The sequence below is a fragment of the Notolabrus celidotus genome, chromosome 3 (genome assembly GCF_009762535.1).
Source record: "Notolabrus celidotus isolate fNotCel1 chromosome 3, fNotCel1.pri, whole genome shotgun sequence".
Classification (NCBI taxonomy): domain Eukaryota; kingdom Metazoa; phylum Chordata; class Actinopteri; order Labriformes; family Labridae; genus Notolabrus; species Notolabrus celidotus.
The window spans coordinates 5,267,154-5,286,768 of record NC_048274.1 but is presented as its reverse complement, the minus strand read 5'-3'; the positions used below and the strand labels follow the sequence as shown (position 1 = coordinate 5,286,768).

The 19,615-nt window shown below is 42.3% G+C and overlaps 2 protein-coding genes across 3 annotated transcripts; one reads left to right on the top strand and one right to left on the bottom strand.

Annotated features, from left to right (window-relative positions):
* The first annotated feature begins 1,678 nt into the window (after positions 1-1,678).
* On the top strand, positions 1,679-5,913 carry il1fma (interleukin-1 family member A). 2 transcript variants are annotated; one of them, XM_034679516.1, is made up of 7 exons: positions 1,679-1,789; positions 1,961-2,073; positions 2,746-2,842; positions 3,777-4,149; positions 4,616-4,756; positions 4,919-5,058; positions 5,137-5,913. In XM_034679516.1, the coding sequence occupies exons 1-7, from the start codon at positions 1,778-1,780 to the stop codon at positions 5,350-5,352; spliced, it is 1,092 nt and encodes a 363-aa protein (XP_034535407.1). In that variant the 5' UTR covers positions 1,679-1,777; the 3' UTR covers positions 5,353-5,913. The 2 variants fall into 2 exon arrangements, with proteins under 2 accessions (XP_034535407.1, XP_034535406.1); XM_034679515.1 differs by lacking the exon at positions 1,679-1,789 and having other exon boundaries at positions 1,888-2,073.
* A 161-nt stretch (positions 5,914-6,074) lies between these two features.
* ace2 (angiotensin I converting enzyme 2) lies at positions 6,075-19,346 on the bottom strand. The gene is made up of 18 exons (XM_034679514.1): positions 18,926-19,346; positions 18,690-18,848; positions 18,505-18,598; positions 16,668-16,811; positions 16,174-16,289; positions 15,981-16,086; positions 14,616-14,713; positions 14,345-14,517; positions 13,570-13,796; positions 12,075-12,219; positions 11,828-11,926; positions 11,314-11,436; positions 11,053-11,231; positions 9,134-9,192; positions 8,903-9,000; positions 8,667-8,783; positions 8,348-8,542; positions 6,075-6,650 (listed from the first exon to the last, which is right to left on the bottom strand). Exons 1-18 carry the CDS (start codon positions 19,112-19,114, stop codon positions 6,548-6,550), a joined length of 2,424 nt encoding a protein of 807 aa, XP_034535405.1. The 5' UTR covers positions 19,115-19,346; the 3' UTR covers positions 6,075-6,547.
* Positions 19,347-19,615: the final 269 nt, after the last annotated feature.

The following is a 19,615-nucleotide window of genomic DNA, read 5'->3' as shown; positions in this document are numbered from 1 at the left end:
CCAGCATTAATAGGGCCTGTTACAAAACAAGTGAGAGCCTATACCAACATTAATAGGGCCTGTTACAAAGCAAGCGAAAGCCTATACCAGCATTAATAGGGCCTGTTACAAAGCAAGCAAGAGCCTATACCAGCATTAATAGGGCCCGTTACAAAGCAAGCAAGAGCCTATACCAGCATTAATAGGGCCTGTTACAAAGCAAGCAAGAGCCTATACCAGCATTAATAGGGCCCGTTACAAAGCAAGCAAGAGCCTATACCAGCATCAATAGGGCCTGTTACAAAGCAAGTGAGAGCCTATACCAGCATTAATAGGGCCTGTTACATAGCAAGTGAGAGCCTATACCAGCATTAATAGGGCCTGTTACAAAGCAAGCAAGAGCCTATACCAGCATTATTAGGGCCCGTTACAAAGCAAGCAAGAGCCTATACCAGCATCAATAGGGCCTGTTACAAAGCAAGTGAGAGCCTATACCAGCATTAATAGGGCCTGTTACATAGCAAGTGAGAGCCTATACCAGCATTAATAGGGCCCGTTACAAAGCAAGCAAGAGCCTATACCAGCATTAATAGGGCCTGTTACAAAGCAAGCAAGAGCCTATACCAGCATTAATAGGGCCTGTTACAAAGCAAGCGAGAGCCTATACCAGCATTAATAGGGTCTGTTACAAAGCAAGTGAGAGCATATACCAGCATTAATAGGGTCTGTTACAAAGCAAGTGAGAGCCTATACCAGCATTAATAGGGCCTGTTACAAAGTAAGCGAGAGCCTATACCAGCATTAATAGGGCCTGTTACAAAGCAAGCGAGAGCCTATACCAGCATTAATAGGGCCTGTTACAAAGCAAGCCAGAGCCTATACCAGCATTAATAGGGCCTGTTACAAAGCAAGCGAGAGCCTATACCAGCATTAATAGGGCCTGTTACAAAGCAAGCGAGAGCCTATACCAGCATTAATAGGGCCTGTTACAAAGTAAGCGAGAGCCTATACCAGCATTAATAGGGCCTGTTACAAAGCAAGCGAGAGCCTATACCAGCATTAATAGGGCCTGTTACAAAGCAAGTGAGAGCCTATACCAGCATTAATAGCACCTGATCCAAAGCTAATCTAAGCCTACACACCCTTAAGTAATGCCTGTTACAAAGCAAGTGTAAGCCCTCGCGGTGTTCTCTATCAAACAGTGTTGAGCATACTTTAATATGTACAGGAGGGTTTTGCCTCCTGAGCCTGGTTGAATATTCCACAGGACAGAGGCCTGAGAGTTGTAGGTTTTACCTCCCATACTAGTCTTTGAGACCTTAAGTAACCTACAGTCAGGCCTGAGTTCCATGAGGGATCATATTTTCATTAATAATAATAATGATTATAATATTACATTTTATTTAATGGCGCCTGTTAGAGCACTCCATGTCACCATGCAGGGAGGAGTTTTTAAAAAAGAACAATATAAAAATGAGTCTAATAAAATCAATAAGCTTGTCGCGTGGATGTAAAATGTAAGAGACATACTTGAGCGATACATGCGGTGACTTCTTGCCTCTCTTGTAAACAATAGTCACAAGTTCTGTTTTTTAAAAATCACTGTTTGTTGTAGATTTACTATTCAATGTTCACTTCCTCTCCTGACATCAGTTCCCCTTCAATGCCTGCGCTGAGTGACCCCTCGTCCCTGCTTCCTCTTTCACTCAGACAAAGCAGAAGCACGAGGCCTTAAAAGAGTGACTTCTCCACCTGTCTTCACTTTCTGGTTCCATCAGCAGAAAACACGTCTGACAGCATGGATCACAAGGTGGGTGACAAAACATACACATTTAAAATTTAAAAACGTTACTGTCCTCAAAGAGGAACTGGGCAGCACAGAAATAACGCATCAGTCACCACGGAGCCGCCGGGGATTCAACAGACAGTAGGACTCTCATGTTTACTGTGTCACATGTTGAAAAAGTTTGTTTTTCACCAGGAGTCTGTGATGAAGGGAGGCGTGCTCATCGTTCATCAGGTCAGTGAAGGGAAGCATGAGTACCAGGTGGAAAACGTGATGAAGAGCAGAAAAGGAGAGAAGATGTTTGTCAGGTAGAAGCTCTTTCTTTCTCTCAGACTGTTAATGGATCAAACTTTGTTTCTGATCTTTGAACATGGTTCGGTTTTTTGTTGGTGTCATACAAGATTAAATAAATAATTTTGTAAAGAACTGAAATAAGAGAAATAGACAACAGGAAGAATCATCCTCTTTATAAACTCCTGATCATGTGCTTCGATACTCTGTCCTCATGTTGATCAGAGACTCTTCATCACTGCCCCTGAAAACCTGGCTCCATAATCCTCTAACATTCATGATTTAATCCAGGGTGTGACCTGTGACTGCAGGAGGCCGTTAGTCACAGTCTTGCTCTGTAGGGACTACGTTTTGATCCTGATGCTCTGCTCTTCTATAAGACGTTCAAGTCCTTTATTTTCTGGACTCTGGATGCCTCAGAAACAAAAAAGCAGTACCTCTCATACAGAGGATCTCTCTGATGATGCTTTAGAGATGCACTTTGATTCGCTTAAAGGTTTAAATGAGAAAACACCTTGACCAGTTTCAGCTTCTTTGTCTTCCAGGCATCAAACTAAAAGTTATCTTCTTTTAAAGCAAACACACAGACGTGGTTGGAACAGAAGTTAATATCTAATGATGACAAAACGGCAGTGAGAGTAATGATGAGCTGAGAACTTATAGCTCCTTTGTTTTTACTGTTTTATCAGGAGAGGAGACAAACTGATGCAGATAAACGGCACAGACCTGCAGGATCTGACTCCAGAGGAGCTGGCTGACATGTTGGCCGAGGGGAACCCACAGCTGGTGAGTCCACAGGTTCAAAGATGGTCTTTAGCATCTCAGGAAGTCTTTAACTGGTCTGTCTATCAAAGAGAACACCAACGAGTTCTTTGACTGTGAAGGTGTGGAGCTCCCCCTGCTGACGGGCTGCATCATGGCTCATAGTCCCCGCCTCCTCCATGTTAGAGATGGACTAACGTGAGGATTGGACGCATCTCGGGTCTGGTCCAACCTGATGTCTAGACCCACCTAAGGCTGGTCCCAATCTAGGACTAAACCCACCTGAGGCCTGGACCTACCTGAGGACTGGACCCACCTGAGGACTAAACCCACCTGAGGCCTGGACCCACCTGAGGACTAAACCCACCTGAGGCCTGGATCCACCTGAGGACTGGATCCACCTGAGGCCTGGATCCACCTGAGGACTGGACCCATCTGAAGACTGGATCCACCTGAGGTCTTAACCCACCTGAGGACTGGACCCACTTGAGGATTGGACTTACCTGGGGACTGGACCCACCCAAGACCTGACCCACCTGAGAATTGGACTTACCTGGGGACTGGACCCACCTGAGAACTGGAACCACCTGTAACCTGACCCCATGAGGACTGGACCCACCTAAGGACTGGAACCACCTGAGACCTGTCCAACCTGAGGTCTGGACCCACCTAAGGACTGGACACACCTGAGACCTGACCCACCTGTGGACTTATACCACCTGAAGACTGGACCAACCTGAGACCTTAGGGATCTTCAGTGCTGTATTAGGAGGTTTAATGTTAGGATGGTTGGTTGGTTGGTTGGTTGGTTGGTTGGTTGATTGATTGATTGATTGATTGATTGATTGATTGATTGATTGATTGATTGATTGATTGATTGATTGATTGATTGATTGATTGATTGATTGACAGTCAATAGTCTGACCCACGTGGACTTCTCTCCCTCTCTGATCCTCAGACGGTGCACAAAGCTGAAGTGATGAAGGAGCACACGTGGCGCCCCCCCCAAGCTGAGGACACCATCCATCCGGTCTCTAAGGAGACCACAGTGCTGAGTTTCTGCATGGAGATGAAGAGAGAGGAGGACTTGACGGAGAATGAAGAGGGACAGGAGGGGGTAGACCAGGGGTGTGGGGGTTCAGAGGAAGAGGTTAATAATGGAGAGAAGTGGGAGGGAGGGGACATGCTGGTCGTTTCCATGGCGAAGACCACGATATCTGTGGTGAAGGGGCGGGGCTGTGACATGAGCAGTCCCTGTGGGGGGTGTGGCGGGACGGGATGCACCTTCGACGACGTGGTGCTGGTGTCAGAATCCAGTAAGGTGGTGCTCGGTGAGTCTCTTTTCCTGCTCAGATGTTTACACTCGTTCTGCACTTGTTTTTTTAAAGAACACAAAGAAGGTTAGCTAAAAACTGAAGAAATATCAACACCTTTAACTTTTACAAAAGTGCCAACACGACTTTCTAAAGTTTCTTGAACATCAGACTTCAGTAAAGAACATTTATCAGATAAAACAAGTCTTTATCAGTCCAGACATGAAGGACACACAGTTTCATTCAGGATTCAAACCTGCCAGTGATCAATAAGGAATCAGTAGATCAGAGATCCTTTATATCTATTATCTGTGGTAAAAAAACATCTTTATTTGTAATACACCTTTAAAAACCAGAGTCACAGGCTGACATGGAGACACGGTAATATCACCACCATAAGATCGACACACAAAAAGGAAGACGGTGGTGAAGAGGAGGCCGTGTGATGAAGATTAAAACTTTGTATTAAATGCTCTGATTTCAGTTGCCAGAGGAGGAGGAGGAGGAGGAGGAGGAGGGTTCAAGCAGGAGAAGCAGGCCAACTATGCAATCAGACATGCAGCCTCTCACCAATACCTCCGAGGTCTCTGCTCGCAGAACAGCGTCTACACTTCACCCAATCCAGGTCTGTGGTTTCTGCCACGTTTGATCCGCACAGTTCTTTCTGACTCGATCACAGATCGATCATTTATTGATCACCATGTTCTGTATTCATCTGTTTATTTCTCTGAGTTATTGACGGTCCATGCTGCTTTAAGTGATGAAATCAAATGTGCTTTGTGTTCAGAAAAGATCACTATCTACTCCTACAAGTCCACCTACTTCAACTGGTTCTCTAAAGGGAAGCCAGTGGTCCTGAACTTCACCGGGTCCAACTGCTTCCTGCGGTGCTGTAAGGAAGGGGAGCGTGTGCTGCTGCGAGCGGAGGTAAATACCTTTACTGAGCGATATCATTGAACCTCACAGTGAGACTTATGGCTCTTTGCATGTTTGTGGCTGTCGTAGATGTGTGAGAAGCAGAGGCTGAAGCACATCTCAAAGAGTGACGAGAGCACCCTCTCCTTCGTCTTCTTCATGAAGCCCGACAGCCCTCATCAGAAGTTTGAGTCGGCGCTACACCGAGGCTGGTTCATCCAAATCGTCAACTCCCAGTCGGTGGCCATGGCACAGCGGGATGGAGGAAGTGAAGATCACCTGTTCCTCTTTATCATTCAGAAGTGAGGCAGTCACCTTCTCTGGAGGTTCTCATTTCATTCAGTTAGAAAAGAGAAATTTGTGTTTGTTGTTTTGAACCTGGTGTTTATACACGCTCAACAAAGTCAAATTCTGCCATTGCAGAAGAACGTAGATATGTATCAGTATCATATAACAGACCGAAAATGCTCCTGTGTTTGTGTTTACCTGGATTTTAATTATTGGACTTTTATGGTGCCGTCTTTGGTTATTGAAGGTGACTTAATGGCTTTTTTAAACATTGTTTTATACACATTAAACCTTGTTTTATGATGTGATATGAATCAACTGTATTAATACAAATTTAAACACTTACAATAGCTATAGTCTTTTCTGTACATTTTTCACCAAGCCTGGTTTGACAGTATTAAAATGTACAACAGGTTGAAATAGTGTCACAAAACAAAGTGTTTGAACTTCCTGCTGAGTGCCCAAATCTCAACAACAGGACATTAAGCTTATTTGTATCACATGTGAAGGTGACGTCCTGGGTTAGGATTAATGAACGTGTGACCTGCGCTCTGAATAAATCTTTAAACTGTCATCAGATCAAGACTTCCAGATTCTCCTGTTTGTGTCAGAGTGTCTGATGAAGCTCTGAGTGTCTGCTGTGATCTCTGTGACGCTCTGATGTCTGTGATAATGAGTGTATTAAAGTGTTTCTGGTACAGCTTTAAACTTTAAGAGCTGAATTAAACATTTAGACACACTTGAGTTATTAAAATTATATTTATATAATATTTCAAGTATAAAATTTACATTTTACAATACATAAAGAAAGTACATGTAATCAAAGTATACTACATTATTCCAAAATACCTTTATATTATATAAAGTTTGAGCTCATTATAGTATACACAAAGTTAAACATGAGTCATTATTTCAAAATGTAAACCTTCAAACAGACAGAAATTAACGGTCTAAAAACAGCACCCTCTGAATTCAGCTGGAGGTGGATCTAAGTGTGAGGAGTTTAAGAACAACACTCAGTACACACTGAAGTCTACTCAGCATTTAGAATAATTAAGTTTACATTAAATTACACACACTTTCTAAAACTCGACAAACTAAATCTTTCCCACATTTAGACATTTAGAAGTTATTATGAAGGTTGTTAAGAGCTCATGGGATGTGAGTTTATTTTATCTAAAGGACGTTTTCCTCTCCGCTCCAAGGGCGAGACTCAGAATCCAGTTTGTTCATTGTCACTGTCGTCAAACGCTTTGTTGGTTTCTCCTTCAAAGTTCAAGTCATAAGGATTCTCCACGATAGGCTTTGCAGGTTTCCTTCAGACAGAACAAGAAACACAGTTAATCTACTGACACATCACAGTTAATCTACAGACACATCACAGTTAATCTACAGACACATCACAGTTAATCTATTGACACATCACAGTTAATCTACAGACACGTCACAGTTAATCTACTGACATGTCACAGTTAATCTACTGACATGTCACAGTTAATCTACAGACACGTCACAGTTAATCTACAGACATGTCACAGTTAATCTACAGACACATCACAGTTAATCTACAGACACATCACTGTTAATCTACAGACACATCACAGTTAATCTACAGACACATCACAGTTAATCTACTGACATGTCACAGTTGATCTACTGACACATCACAGTTAATCTACTGACAAGTCACAGTGAATCTACAGACACATCACAGTTAATCTACAGACACATCACAGTTAATCTACAGACACATCACAGTTAATCTACAGACACGTCACAGTTAATCTACAGACACGTCACAGTTAATCTACAGACAAGTCACAGTGAATCTACAGACACATCACAGTTAATCTACAGACACGTCACAGTTAATCTACAGACACATCACAGTTAATCTACAGACACATCACAGTTAATCTACAGACACGTCACAGTTAATCTACAGACACATCACAGTTAATCTACAGACACATCACAGTTAATCGACCAACACATCCCAGTTAATCTACAGACACGTCACAGTTAATCTACAGACACGTCACAGTTAATCTACAGACACATCACAGTTAATCTACTGACACATCACAGTTAATCTACAGACACATCACAGTTAATCTACTGACATGTCACAGTTAATCTACTGACATGTCACAGTTAATCTACAGACACGTCACAATTAATCTAAAGACATGTCACAGTTGATCTACAGACACGTCACAGTTGATCTACTGACACATCACAGTTAATCTACAGACACGTCACAGTTGATCTACTGACACATCACAGTTAATCTACAGACACATCACAGTTTATCTACTGACATGTCACAGTTAATCTACTGACATGTCACAGTTAATCTACAGACACGTCACAATTAATCTACAGACATGTCACAGTTGATCTACAGACACGTCACAGTTGATCTACTGACACATCACAGTTAATCTACAGACACATCACAGTTAATCTACAGACACGTCACAGTTGATCTACTGACACGTCACAGTTAATCTACTGACATGTCACAGTTAATCTACAGACACGTCACAGTTAATCTACAGACACGTCACAATTAATCTACAGACATGTCACAGTTAATCTACAGACACGTCACGGTTAATCTACAGACACATCACAGTTAATCTACTGACACATCACAGTTAATCTACAGACACATCACAGTTAATCTACAGACACATCACAGTTAAACTACTGACAAGTCACAGTTAATCTACTGACATGTCACAATTAATCTACTGACACATCACAGTTAATCTACTGACACGTCACAGTTAAACTACTGACAAGTCACAGTTAATCTACTGACATGTCACAATTAATCTACTGACACATCACAGTTAATCTACTGACACGTCACAGTTAATCTACTGACACGTCACAGTTAATCTACAGACACATCACAGTTAATCTACAGACACGTCACAGCTAATCTACAGACACATCACACGTTTTACAGGGTAGAAATGTGTCTTTGCCTGAAGAGTTAACTTACTTCTTGCGCTCTCTGACACCTGAGACGACCAGGTAGACGCCTGCTAGAACCACGATTCCCATGACCACCCCGAACACCACCAGCCACACCTCCACTGGCTGCTGCACAGGGGGGGCCAGAGTTGGGGGGATCCCCAAAAACTCCAGTGTGTTGTCATTCAGCTGGAAGGCGTCGTTGATTCGGCCTCGGCTTAACCTGAATCAATATGGAAATGGATCCTTATTACTCTGTCTGAAGAAAGCTGTCCTGAGAATGATTACATCAGTTCCAGCAGAAAACACTTGAAACTTCTGTGTTAGACAGTCAGCTGGATCCTCACCGTATGGCAGCCTCCAGATCCTTCTTTGGGACATTTGTGGAGACAGAGTCTGGATAAGTGACCACCATGATGAAGGAGACTCTCTCAGTTACATTACAGACGATGATGTCTTTAGATCTGCAGGTCCAAACAGAAAACTCTCATTAAACCAAGACTGTTATTAAACTGAGCTTCCAGCATTCAGTCACAGGAAACAGAGAGTGTTGTCATATCGTTGGTCTTGAGTTGATGCTTACGTAAACTCCATCGTCTTGTTCATTTGGGCGTAGTACTGCCTCAGAGCGTACGCCATGTTGGCCTTGAACAGGAACATTTCGTTGTCGTTCCAGGAGTACTGAAACACACGTCAGTAGATTAACCATGATGGAAAAACACTGATGTTGATTTAAAGGTGCTAAATGGACATGTAGTCACCACTGTAACCCTGATACAGAAACATCACTTTGATAAAGGTTAATGATACTCACAGCGTCTTCGCCCATGGCAGCCTTCAGACTCAGCCTCACTTTAATGGAATCCTTTGAATCTGTGATGAATAATACAATCCATTATTCAGGCTGAACAGTGTCAGATATCAAACAGTACATCGAACACCTGGCAGAGCATCAACTCAACTGAAACATTAGTTTTTGAAATGAACAATCATTTAGGAAAAGTCATTTTAAACACACGTTTCTTTAAATATAACCTGCAGGTCTTTATTTCCTCACAGTTTCTCCAGGAGACCCAATAAAACATACCTGAACTGACCGTCTGCAGGTATTATGTGAGCATTGAATCATTGGCATGAGTTTGGCATAGGGACATCTATGTCTTCCAATGAAAAGATCCTTTCAGTGAATTAATGCGGTTTGATTATGAAAACATTTGTCATGAAAACATCTGTGACTTCAGTCTGTGTTTTCTCGACTTCCCTTCTTACGTCATAGGGACTTTTCTCACTCTGTTTTTTCCATCAGAGCCTTTTTCGAGTGAAACAGCAAAAATGTCACTCTCACTTAGTCACACCTGTCACGTGATGGTGAGAGTGGTGTTTTTCCATTCTTGTGGTTTAAATGTCCCAGGGCAGCTTTACACATCAGAGTATTAAATAGACCTCAGTGACCTCTCTGTATACAACACGAGAAAAACACATTAAACACAAAGAGAAGTTCACATGTTTAAAAAACAAGCTAAGTTACTCTTTTGCATGAAGTCAAATTAACCATCTCTCTTTAGAACAATAAATATTTAACTCCAGCTTTGCCTTCGTTAGCCTAGCCTAGCATAAAGACGGAAACAGATCTGCCAACGGGCATCTCTCAAATCCACCAATCAGCACCCTAGATCTGTTTTGTATGTACGCCAATTTTTAGACAGACAGGGCTTTGATAATAAACGTAATAAAAGATATGAGATAAAAAGTCATAATTATAACTTTAATCTCAAATTATAACTTTTAATCTCAAAATTATAACTTTCAATCTAATAATTATAACTTTGAATCTCATACTTGTAACTTCAATCGCATTATTATAATTTATAATCTCATAATAACTACTTTTAATCTCATAATTATAACTTTAAATCTTATTATTATAACTTTAATGTCATAATTATAATTTACAATCTCATAATAATAACTTTTAATCTTATTATTATAACTTTTAAACTCATAATTATAATTTATAATCTCATAATTATAACTTTAATCTCATAGTTATAACTTTTACATTTATAATTATAATTTTAATTTCATTATTATAACGTGTAATCTCATAATTATGAACATTAATCTCATAATTTATCTTTAATATCATTATAATAACTTTGATCCCATAATTATAACTTTAATCTCATGATTATAACTTTTACTCTCATTATTATAACTTTTACTCTCATTATTATAACTTTTGCTATCATAATTAATCTAATAATCATAACTTTAATCTCATAATTATACATTTAATCTACTCATTATAATTTTTAATCTCATAATTATAATCTGAAAGTGACACATGCTTGTTTTGGGGTCAAAATCTGGCACAGCCATCGTTATACAACCACATCTTATTGAAAACTGTACATTTATTTGTTGACATTTCCTACAGTTTGATTAAATGTATCGCTGTGATCAGTGAGGATTAGGAGAGTTGCTTTTCAAAGGGACAAGATAAAAAGGTGAAACTGAACTCTGTGTCTTCAAGAACTACAAACAATAAGTGTAACCTCATGAAACTTTCAAATAAATATGACTGAGCCAACTGAACTCTTCCAGGTGTTATTGTGCCAGATAGTCCTGTGAGAGTTATTAATCTACACTCTGACTCCAGCTAAAGGTCAGTACGTGTATTAATCATCGTGTTAGTGGATTAAATATTAACTTCAGTGCCTCTCTCATACTCACATGGGTCTATTGCTGGGTTCCAGCCGACGGTTCGCTTGTGTTTGATGTTGTCCTCCTTCAGCCAAACATACAGCTTCTGGAAATAGTCCAGCAGGGGGCCCGCGTCCATCCTGGTATCACCAGATATCGTTCGCAGAGCCCTGGTCCAGGACTGGGACCGTCCCAGCTCCAACATATTCCTGACAAAGGAAGGTGATGATGATGAGGATGATGAAGATCCTGCTGCATGTGTAAGATCATGAGGTGAAACAGAGTCCTGACCTCAGCTTGGTTCCTGCTGCTTTTGAGCCCGTGATGTCGCACGAGGACAAGGCTTCGGTGTGGTTCGCCGCCTCGCAGAGCGCTTTCTGGAATTGAAACTGGTAGATGGTTCTCGTGAAGTACCTGCGTTCACAACACATGAAGATAAAGTTTAACAGCAGGTTTGTTTTAATCCTGACCTTTTCTTTTGAAATCTCCTTCCTAACACCTCCCTCATCTTGAAATACTAAGCTTGTATTGTTACTCATTTCTGGCCTGATGCAGCCTGAAGGCAAAACCGAGAGCGAGTCAGTCCAGGTTCATCTTTTTACCTTGACGTAAATCAGATGAACATAAATTAAGTATTTCAATATGTTCTGATACGACTCTGAATACTCAAGAAGTTAAAGATGGTTTAAATCTTTGGTTCTCCTGCAAAGAGAAGTTAAACTGAAAACTGAGTGTCTGATATTCTGGATGTATAGATGTTTCTGCTCTCCTCCTCTGTGCAGATGTTTAGTCCGGACATCTTTACCTGATGAAAGAATAATCTCCGGACACGTGGAACAGAGCTGGGGGGTCACAGTAGGTCTCATCTCTTGGCAGTGGCTCCACAACGCCGACCAGCTCCCTCCTGAAAACATCACAAAGATGCTGTAAAAACCTCCAAACCCAGCTGCTGCGCCCGCTTCAGACCTCTGAGGACGTCTTTACGGGACCTCAGCACATGAGCAGACTATCAGAGGATTGTTAGGAGATACTTCACAAAGGTCTCTGCTCACTTCATCTGCCACCAGCGCTTCATCCACTCATCCTTGGTGATGTTTCCTGCCAACACCTGCCACCTCCACTCCTCCAGCATGTAGGTGAAGGGCAGTGTGGCCACGATGGTCAGCGCCTGTTTCATCAGGAAGTTAATCTCTGTCTCTGCAGGGCAAAGAACCAAACACTGAGGGTCAGCAGAGAGTCTGTTTATAAAGCATGTTGAACTTTTCTCCGCAGAGACGTTATTATTCTGAAGCACTGATTTACAGTAAAACCCTGAAGTCTTTGGCACGCTTCATAAAACAGGTGATTTATGACCCTGATTTAAACCCTGTCAGTAAAAGACAGCTGTATAACAGTGAGCAGAGTTCAAAGGTCATGTTATTCTGATAATCTGCTTCTGGGAAGTAAACAGGTGGAGGTGTGTCGTGCTCTGTGCAGGTGGGCCAACACGTGCTGACAGACTCAGTCCTACTTTGAAGGGCAGCGTTCCCTCTCAGGTTCAGATCCCTGTTGGTGTTCTGTAAAAACTACATACTGAAGGTTGAGTTGGCTGATGTGAAGGCCAGGTGAATAATTGTGTCACTGAGGAAGTGATTGAACCCTTCTCTGACCTCTGACCTCTGGTAAAGGTCAGCTCTGCACTCTCATGGTGTGGCTGTAAAGCATTCTAGGTTCCTCCTAAGTCTCGCTTTTGACCGCAATGCTTGACAGTTCATTCCTTCAACTGGAGCTGCACAGCTTTAGCCCCCCCACCTCAACCTACAGGAGCCCCCCACCTCTACCTGCAGGATCCCCCCACCTCTACCTGCAGGATCCCCCCACCTCCACCTGCAGGATCCCACCAACTCCACCTGCAGGATCCCACCTACTCCACCTGCAGGATCCCACCACCTCCACCTGCAGGATCCCCCACATCCAGCTGCAGGATCCCACCACCTCCACCTGCAGGATCCCACCACCTCCACCTGCAGGATCCCCCACATCCAGCTGCAGGATCCCACCACCTCCACCTGCAGGATCCACCCATCTCCACCTGCAGGAGCCCCCACCTCTACCTGCAGGATCCCACCACCTCCACCTCCAGGATCCCCCCACCTCCACCTGCAGGATCCCCCCACTCTACCTGCGGGATCCCCCCACCTCCACCTGCAGAATCCCCTAACTCCACCTGCAGGATCCCCCCACCTCTACCTGCAGGATCCCCCACATACGGTTAGAGACATCAGTTCCTCACTCCTTCATCTCTGCAGTTAAACTAAGTGAGTTGAGTTGCTGAACACACACACTGTGATGCTGCTGAAATATCTGCTGTAGTGATTCAGTAAAGAGGTCTTTCTGACAGACTACAGAGACCAGCTTTAAATGAACTCAACAGCTTGTTGTGGACTCTTCTTGTAGCTCAGGGATCAAACACAGACCTTATTTATGATGTAGATGTAGTTATTCTGTCTAAAGTGGAAAGGAGCATGAATGTTTGGGACACTGGATCTGTTCGACTGTTCTCTGTACCTTCATCATAGACAAAGTTGTCTGGCAGGAGGCCCAGGCCCTTCAGGTGTTTGGGCGTTGCAGCAGAGAGGGACATGATCTCTCCCACGGCCTCGTGGAAACCCTCGTTGGCTCCGTCTCTCAGCGGGTAGGTTAGGTTACGGTATGCCATCTGGTACTGGTTGTGACCCATCTCGTGGTGCACGGTCAGGAAGTCGTCCATGTTGACCTTGGTGCACATTTTGATCCTGTAGACATGAGAGGTGAGGTGTTCAGCAGTCACATGATGTGTGACATGGTAATGTACCGTATCAGATAAACTTGATTGATAAAGGAGCCGTCACGTTTCTGATGAGTCAGATAATTTAACCACTGACGCCCAATAATAGACCGTTTCCACAGAGATGGGTGAACGATGCAGCTTCATGCCGAACAGATTTCATTGGCTCATTTGAACTCTTTGGATTTGCATGTTTTTTTTAACTTTGGCTCTTTATGATAATATTTTTTTACCCGTCACTTAAACGTAAAAGTGAGTGAATGCTGAGGCAGCGTGAAGGGTTAATATTTGACAGCATAAAGACTTTGGTTATCTTTATCAGCAGGAAGGAATGACTCAGAGATTAATCAATACCATTGTTCCAGCAGGTTTATATCTCTGGCCTTCAGGCACAGATCTAGAGACAGATTACTTTTATCAAAACCATAAAATAATATCTATACAACTTTATTTTAAATGAACTCCTGGATGTAGATCTTGCTCTTTCTGGATCAGAGATGAGTGTGTGAACGGTACCTATAGTCCTCTCTGTTGCCCATGTCCCAGGCTGTGGGGTGGCAGACCACCTTGGTACCGCCAGGAGGTTTTGTCAGCATGGAGTCATCCCAGAAGTTTGGGAACATCTCGTACAGGCCGACAGACATGAAGAACTTCTCTGCTTCTTTGAAAAAACGAATTTCCGTCCAGCCCTGGAATTCAAATTTAATTCAGTGTGAGCTGTAAAAATATAAAGTCCTAACTTTCATTTTTGAGGTGAAAGAGAAAGGGTCTCTTCACTGAACTGTACCTGCTCCACCATAGTGTCGCTGACATCAATATCTAATTTATCCCGGAATGGGATGGAGTGATTGTACAGATTGGTCCAGAATCTTCCCCACATGTCACCTGAAAAATCAAACCTGTTAACCACGCAGGGAACACTGAGATGTTTCCACATTAGACCTGAGTGTTTGTATTTCTAACCCTCAACAGATATTTCTGAACGAATTGCAGTCCAACAAACGAAGAGAGCTTTCAGCTAAACCAGAGCAGCAGGTTGGATTTGTTACTTTCTTTGGTCCAAAGATAGGTTAACATTTTTTTAAATGGCACCTTGAAAGCTTTGATCAGTCAAACAAAGCATTATATATAACATGTATTTATGTATTTATTTATTTATTTATAACTTTTTCTTTGAAGTTAAAATGTTGTGTTACTAAATCTGGGTTTCGATCTTAGTTCAGTCACGACCGATCTGCTCAAACAATCATTTATCTCCATGTAATAAGTTATATTTGACTCTGTTCTGACAGCTCCCTGCCCTTCCACCTACCTACGTGGAATGTCAAAACCTGAGGTGGGGAGAGCACACCTCTCCTCTCTTTCATGTGAATACATGAAAAGCCAAGGCAGGAAGAGCATCAGCAAAGACCCCAGAGGAGGGGTGTAGAGCAGTTTGCAGAGGAAGCAGGAAGAAAAGGCTGGCTGAAGCAGTTTAAACAGATGAACACTTTCAGGATGATTACATGGGATCAGCTGATCTGTCAGCTGATCTCTCAGCTGATGGCGGCTGGCGTTTAGAGCAGTTCTGTTCTGTGGGCGGAACTTGACCGCGTGGCGTGCCTGAACTAACACTATGCTGGATTAAATTCATGTTTGGATCACTTGGTAATAAATGTAAGATACACTTCAGAGACTCACAGGTCACGGGTACATCTCAGAAATAAAGTCAGAGAAGAGAAACGTCACATTATGAGACAATGATCTCATAATAATAATATTCTATTAATATTAATAAAATAAGTGATGATGAAGAGCATAGTGTTTAAAAAGCGCAACTAAACAACGTGTTAAATACATTCAGGAAACGTTGAAATGTGAAGGTTACCTCTGATTATTGAGTGATTCCTGTCCTACACCATTCATGTATTTATTTATGTATTTATTTAATTATTTATGTATTTATTTAACTTGTATTTATTTATCTGTTTAATTTTTATTTCTTTTTCATTTCTTTTTAATTATTTTTTCTTAATTTTCCTGTTACAGGTCATTACAGATTAGCGTACTCAATCAGATGTCAAAGGGGGCCTAAGTCACCCCTGGCCACCTCTCTGGTCTGCCCCTGCTTCAATGATTTGGCCCAAAGTAAGAACCTGGATGATGAACGTACCCAGCAGGTGGGCGGGCAGCGGTCCGTTTGACTGGATGTGTCCAGGGTAAACCTCCATCAATTTGGCTCTCACGTAGGCGTGCAGCTCTTTGTATAAAGGCATGATCTATGAATGAAACATCAATGAACGACTGTTTCAATAAAATCACAATGACAATCAATGACTCCCCCTGCAGACAGACTTTAACTTTACCTGTTGGTAAACGTCACGCACGTCCTCCATCAGGTCATCCCTGGTGTACTTCAGCTCAGGGTCACTCTCGATGGTCTCATAGTTATATCTCCAGTATGCTCCGTAATCCTCAAAACCTGTGTGTGTGTGTGTGTGTGTGTGTGTGTGTGTGTGTGCGTGTGTCAGAGAGAACAAAACAAAGTCAGAAATAAACAGTCTCGTTCACAGAAACTCTAACAGCTACAAACATCTTCGTTGTTTGGGTGGTTTGGCTGGTTTGGCTGGTGCATTGTTGCTGACTTCAGTCTGTGTGGTGATGTGAGGCTCGTTACTTGAGTGAGATGTTAGTTTAGCAGCAGTTGAATGAGATGACATCATTTAAACTGATGTGTGTGTCTTTAACAGGCTCATATGTGGACACACCTGCTGATGAAGTCTTGAAGGAAAGGTGAGACTCATTGAGTTTCTCTTCAGAGAGAACAAGAGCACGGACACTCTGATGTTTTGTTATGTACCGTTAAGTTTGGATGCTTCATTCTTCAGATCCACGTAGTCTTCATACAGCGGCCTCATCCTCTGTCCAACCTCCCTCCTCCAGTTCTCCCACACATGCAGGCGCTCTCCGTAGTTTGTGCTCTCAGCCATCACCTTCTCCAGACCTGAGAACAAAGACATGGTCTCAGGTTAGTGTTTACCATCAGATCTGCAGAACACTAAGAAAGGTTCAGTCAATGAAGACTGGAGTCGTTCTTATGATCAATGATCCCTCTTTACGGTCAAATAATAGAGTTGTTCCTATGATCACTGATCCCTCTGTACAGTAAAATAATAGAGTTGTTCTTATGATCACTGATCCCTCTGTATGGTGAAATAATAGAGTTGTTCATATCATCACTGATCCCTCTGTATGGTAAAATAATAGAATCGTTCTTATAATCACTAATCCCTCTGTACAGTAAAATAATAGAGTTGTTCATATCATCACTGATCCCTCTGTACGGTAAAATAATAGAGTTGTTCATATCATCACTGATCCCTCTGTACAGTAAAATAGTAGAGTTGTTCTTATGATCACTAATCCCTCTGTACAGTAAAATAATAGAGTTGTTCATATCATCACTGATCCCTCTGTACAGTAAAATAATAGAGTTGTTCATATCATCACTAATCCCTCTGTACGGTAAAATAATAGAGTTGTTCATATCATCACTGATCCCTCTGTACAGTAAAATAGTAGAGTTGTTCTTATGATCACTAATCCCTCTGTACAGTAAAATAATAGAGTTGTTCATATCATCACTAATCCCTCTGTACAGTAAAATAATAGAGTTGTTCATATCATCACTAATCCCTCTGTACGGTAAAATAATAGAGTTGTTCATATCATCACTGATCCCTCTGTACAGTAAAATAGTAGAGTTGTTCTTATGATCACTAATCCCTCTGTACAGTAAAATAATAGAGTTGTTCTTATGATCACTAATCCCTCTGTACGGTAAAATAATAGAGTTGTTCATATCATCACTGATCCCTCTGTACGGTAAAATAATAGAGTCGTTCATATCATCACTGATCCCTCTGTACAGTAAAAAAATAGAGTCGTTCATATCATCACTGATCCCTCTGTACAGTAAAAAAATAGAGTCGTTCATATCATCACTGATCCCTCTGTACAGTAAAATAATAGAGTTGTTCATATCATCACTGATCCATCTGTACGGTAAAATTTTAGAGTCGTTCATATCATCACTGATCCCTCTGTACAGTAAATTAATAGAGTCGTTCACTCTAAACGTATTTATCTCTGCTTCAGTTTGTCATCAGTCGACTCTGATGATTAGGTTGTTTATCGTAGCAGCTCGAGGTTCAGCGCACTCTGACTGATTTATTTAAAGTGATGAAGGCTGTGCTCGCTGGTCGTGTCGGCCTTTAAAGGGTTAATCTGAGAAGTTTTATCTGATAAAAGACTAATAAGAATCGTATGAATCTGTTTTAGTGAAATGTTAAAAGTGTTTCCTGAAGTTTAAGGAGTAAGTTTGAGTTTAGCCATCAGACTTAGACTGAAACAGAGACCAGGGGTCTTCCTGATCTAAAGCTCAACGTTTAAAAGTTTCTCAGAGTTCAGAGAATAAAACTTTGAAATTAAATGAAGAGGATTTCACTCTCCAACATAAAGTCAGATCTAACATTAAAGCACAGTTTTTAACTTCCTCTTCACAGAGAAGCTGCAACTCTTAAATCTGCAGAATTAAAGAATGGGTCATGAAGCTGTGATTAACGCTGGTCCTGGTTCAGAGCAGCTGTGTTAATAATAAACTCTTTATCTGACCCGTCTTCATGAACACAACGTACCCGGCTCCAAAGTCTGGCAGCTCAGGAGGTCTTCGGTGAGACACACGGTGGCTGTGCTGTAGATGGTGCTCATCTCGCTCAGCACCTTACTCAGCTGCAGAGAGAAAACACTTCATCAGTTCAAACCTGCAGAGGAGCTCATGCTGGAGGAGCAGAGGATAAATGACTTTTATCTGGAGTCTCACATGTGCAGCTTTGTCTGGGGTAAGAGCACCAGAGCCTTTGTCTTGGAGGGAGATGAGCTGTAATTTAAGTTGGAGGTCAGCGATCTGGTCCACGGGGTACTTCAATGACTCATTTGACATCTGGGAGTAAAAGCGGCCCCAGATCTGCCCCTCGACTGCCTGGACAGAATAAAAACACAGATCAGATCAGGTGTTTCTGTTGAACGGAGCTGAACATCAAGGTCTCTGATGCTCACCAGTTTGTCTGAGTTCTCCTCCGAGATGTCGGTGTTGTAGGCCCATGATGCCAGTGAGTAGTTGTACATGTGCGCCGAGGCCTCCACATCGAACTTTTCCAGGAAGTCCCTCGCCTCGTTCTCCAAGTCTGACTGAGCAGAGATGAGGCCGGTCACAGCCAGCAGCACCACAAGGATCCTGGCTGACATGTCGGCTGCTTCCCAAAGTGACTCTGAGGTCCTTTGGACGCAGTGCTCGGTTATACAGTATCATTACCTCCATACTGCCTTGACCCTTGGACGCAGAGCCATAATCCAGGGTGTATCTGAGTTTCATTCACTGATAGGACGTTTCACAGGATCACTCTTGACATGAGTCAGAAACACGAACAGACTCTGTCAGAGGGAAAGAAAGTCCTCATGCTCTCTCTCTCATGACGAGGAGTCTTACTTTAATCAGTCTGACGGCTACGTACTGACTCTGTACATCATAGTACATTAATACAGATGCTGTTTCAACCAGAACTACACCTTTAAAGATTCACAGCAGCACAATCTGAGTTTGATGAAGTGCTGAAATCTTCATCCTCTTCAGTCTAACGCTCTCCTTAAAGCTAAAACAACAGCAGTGTGTGCTTTAAAGAAAAGACACAGGAGAGGGAGCAAGGAGGAAGCGAGAAGGGAGGAGGGAACGAGGAGGGAGCCAGGAGG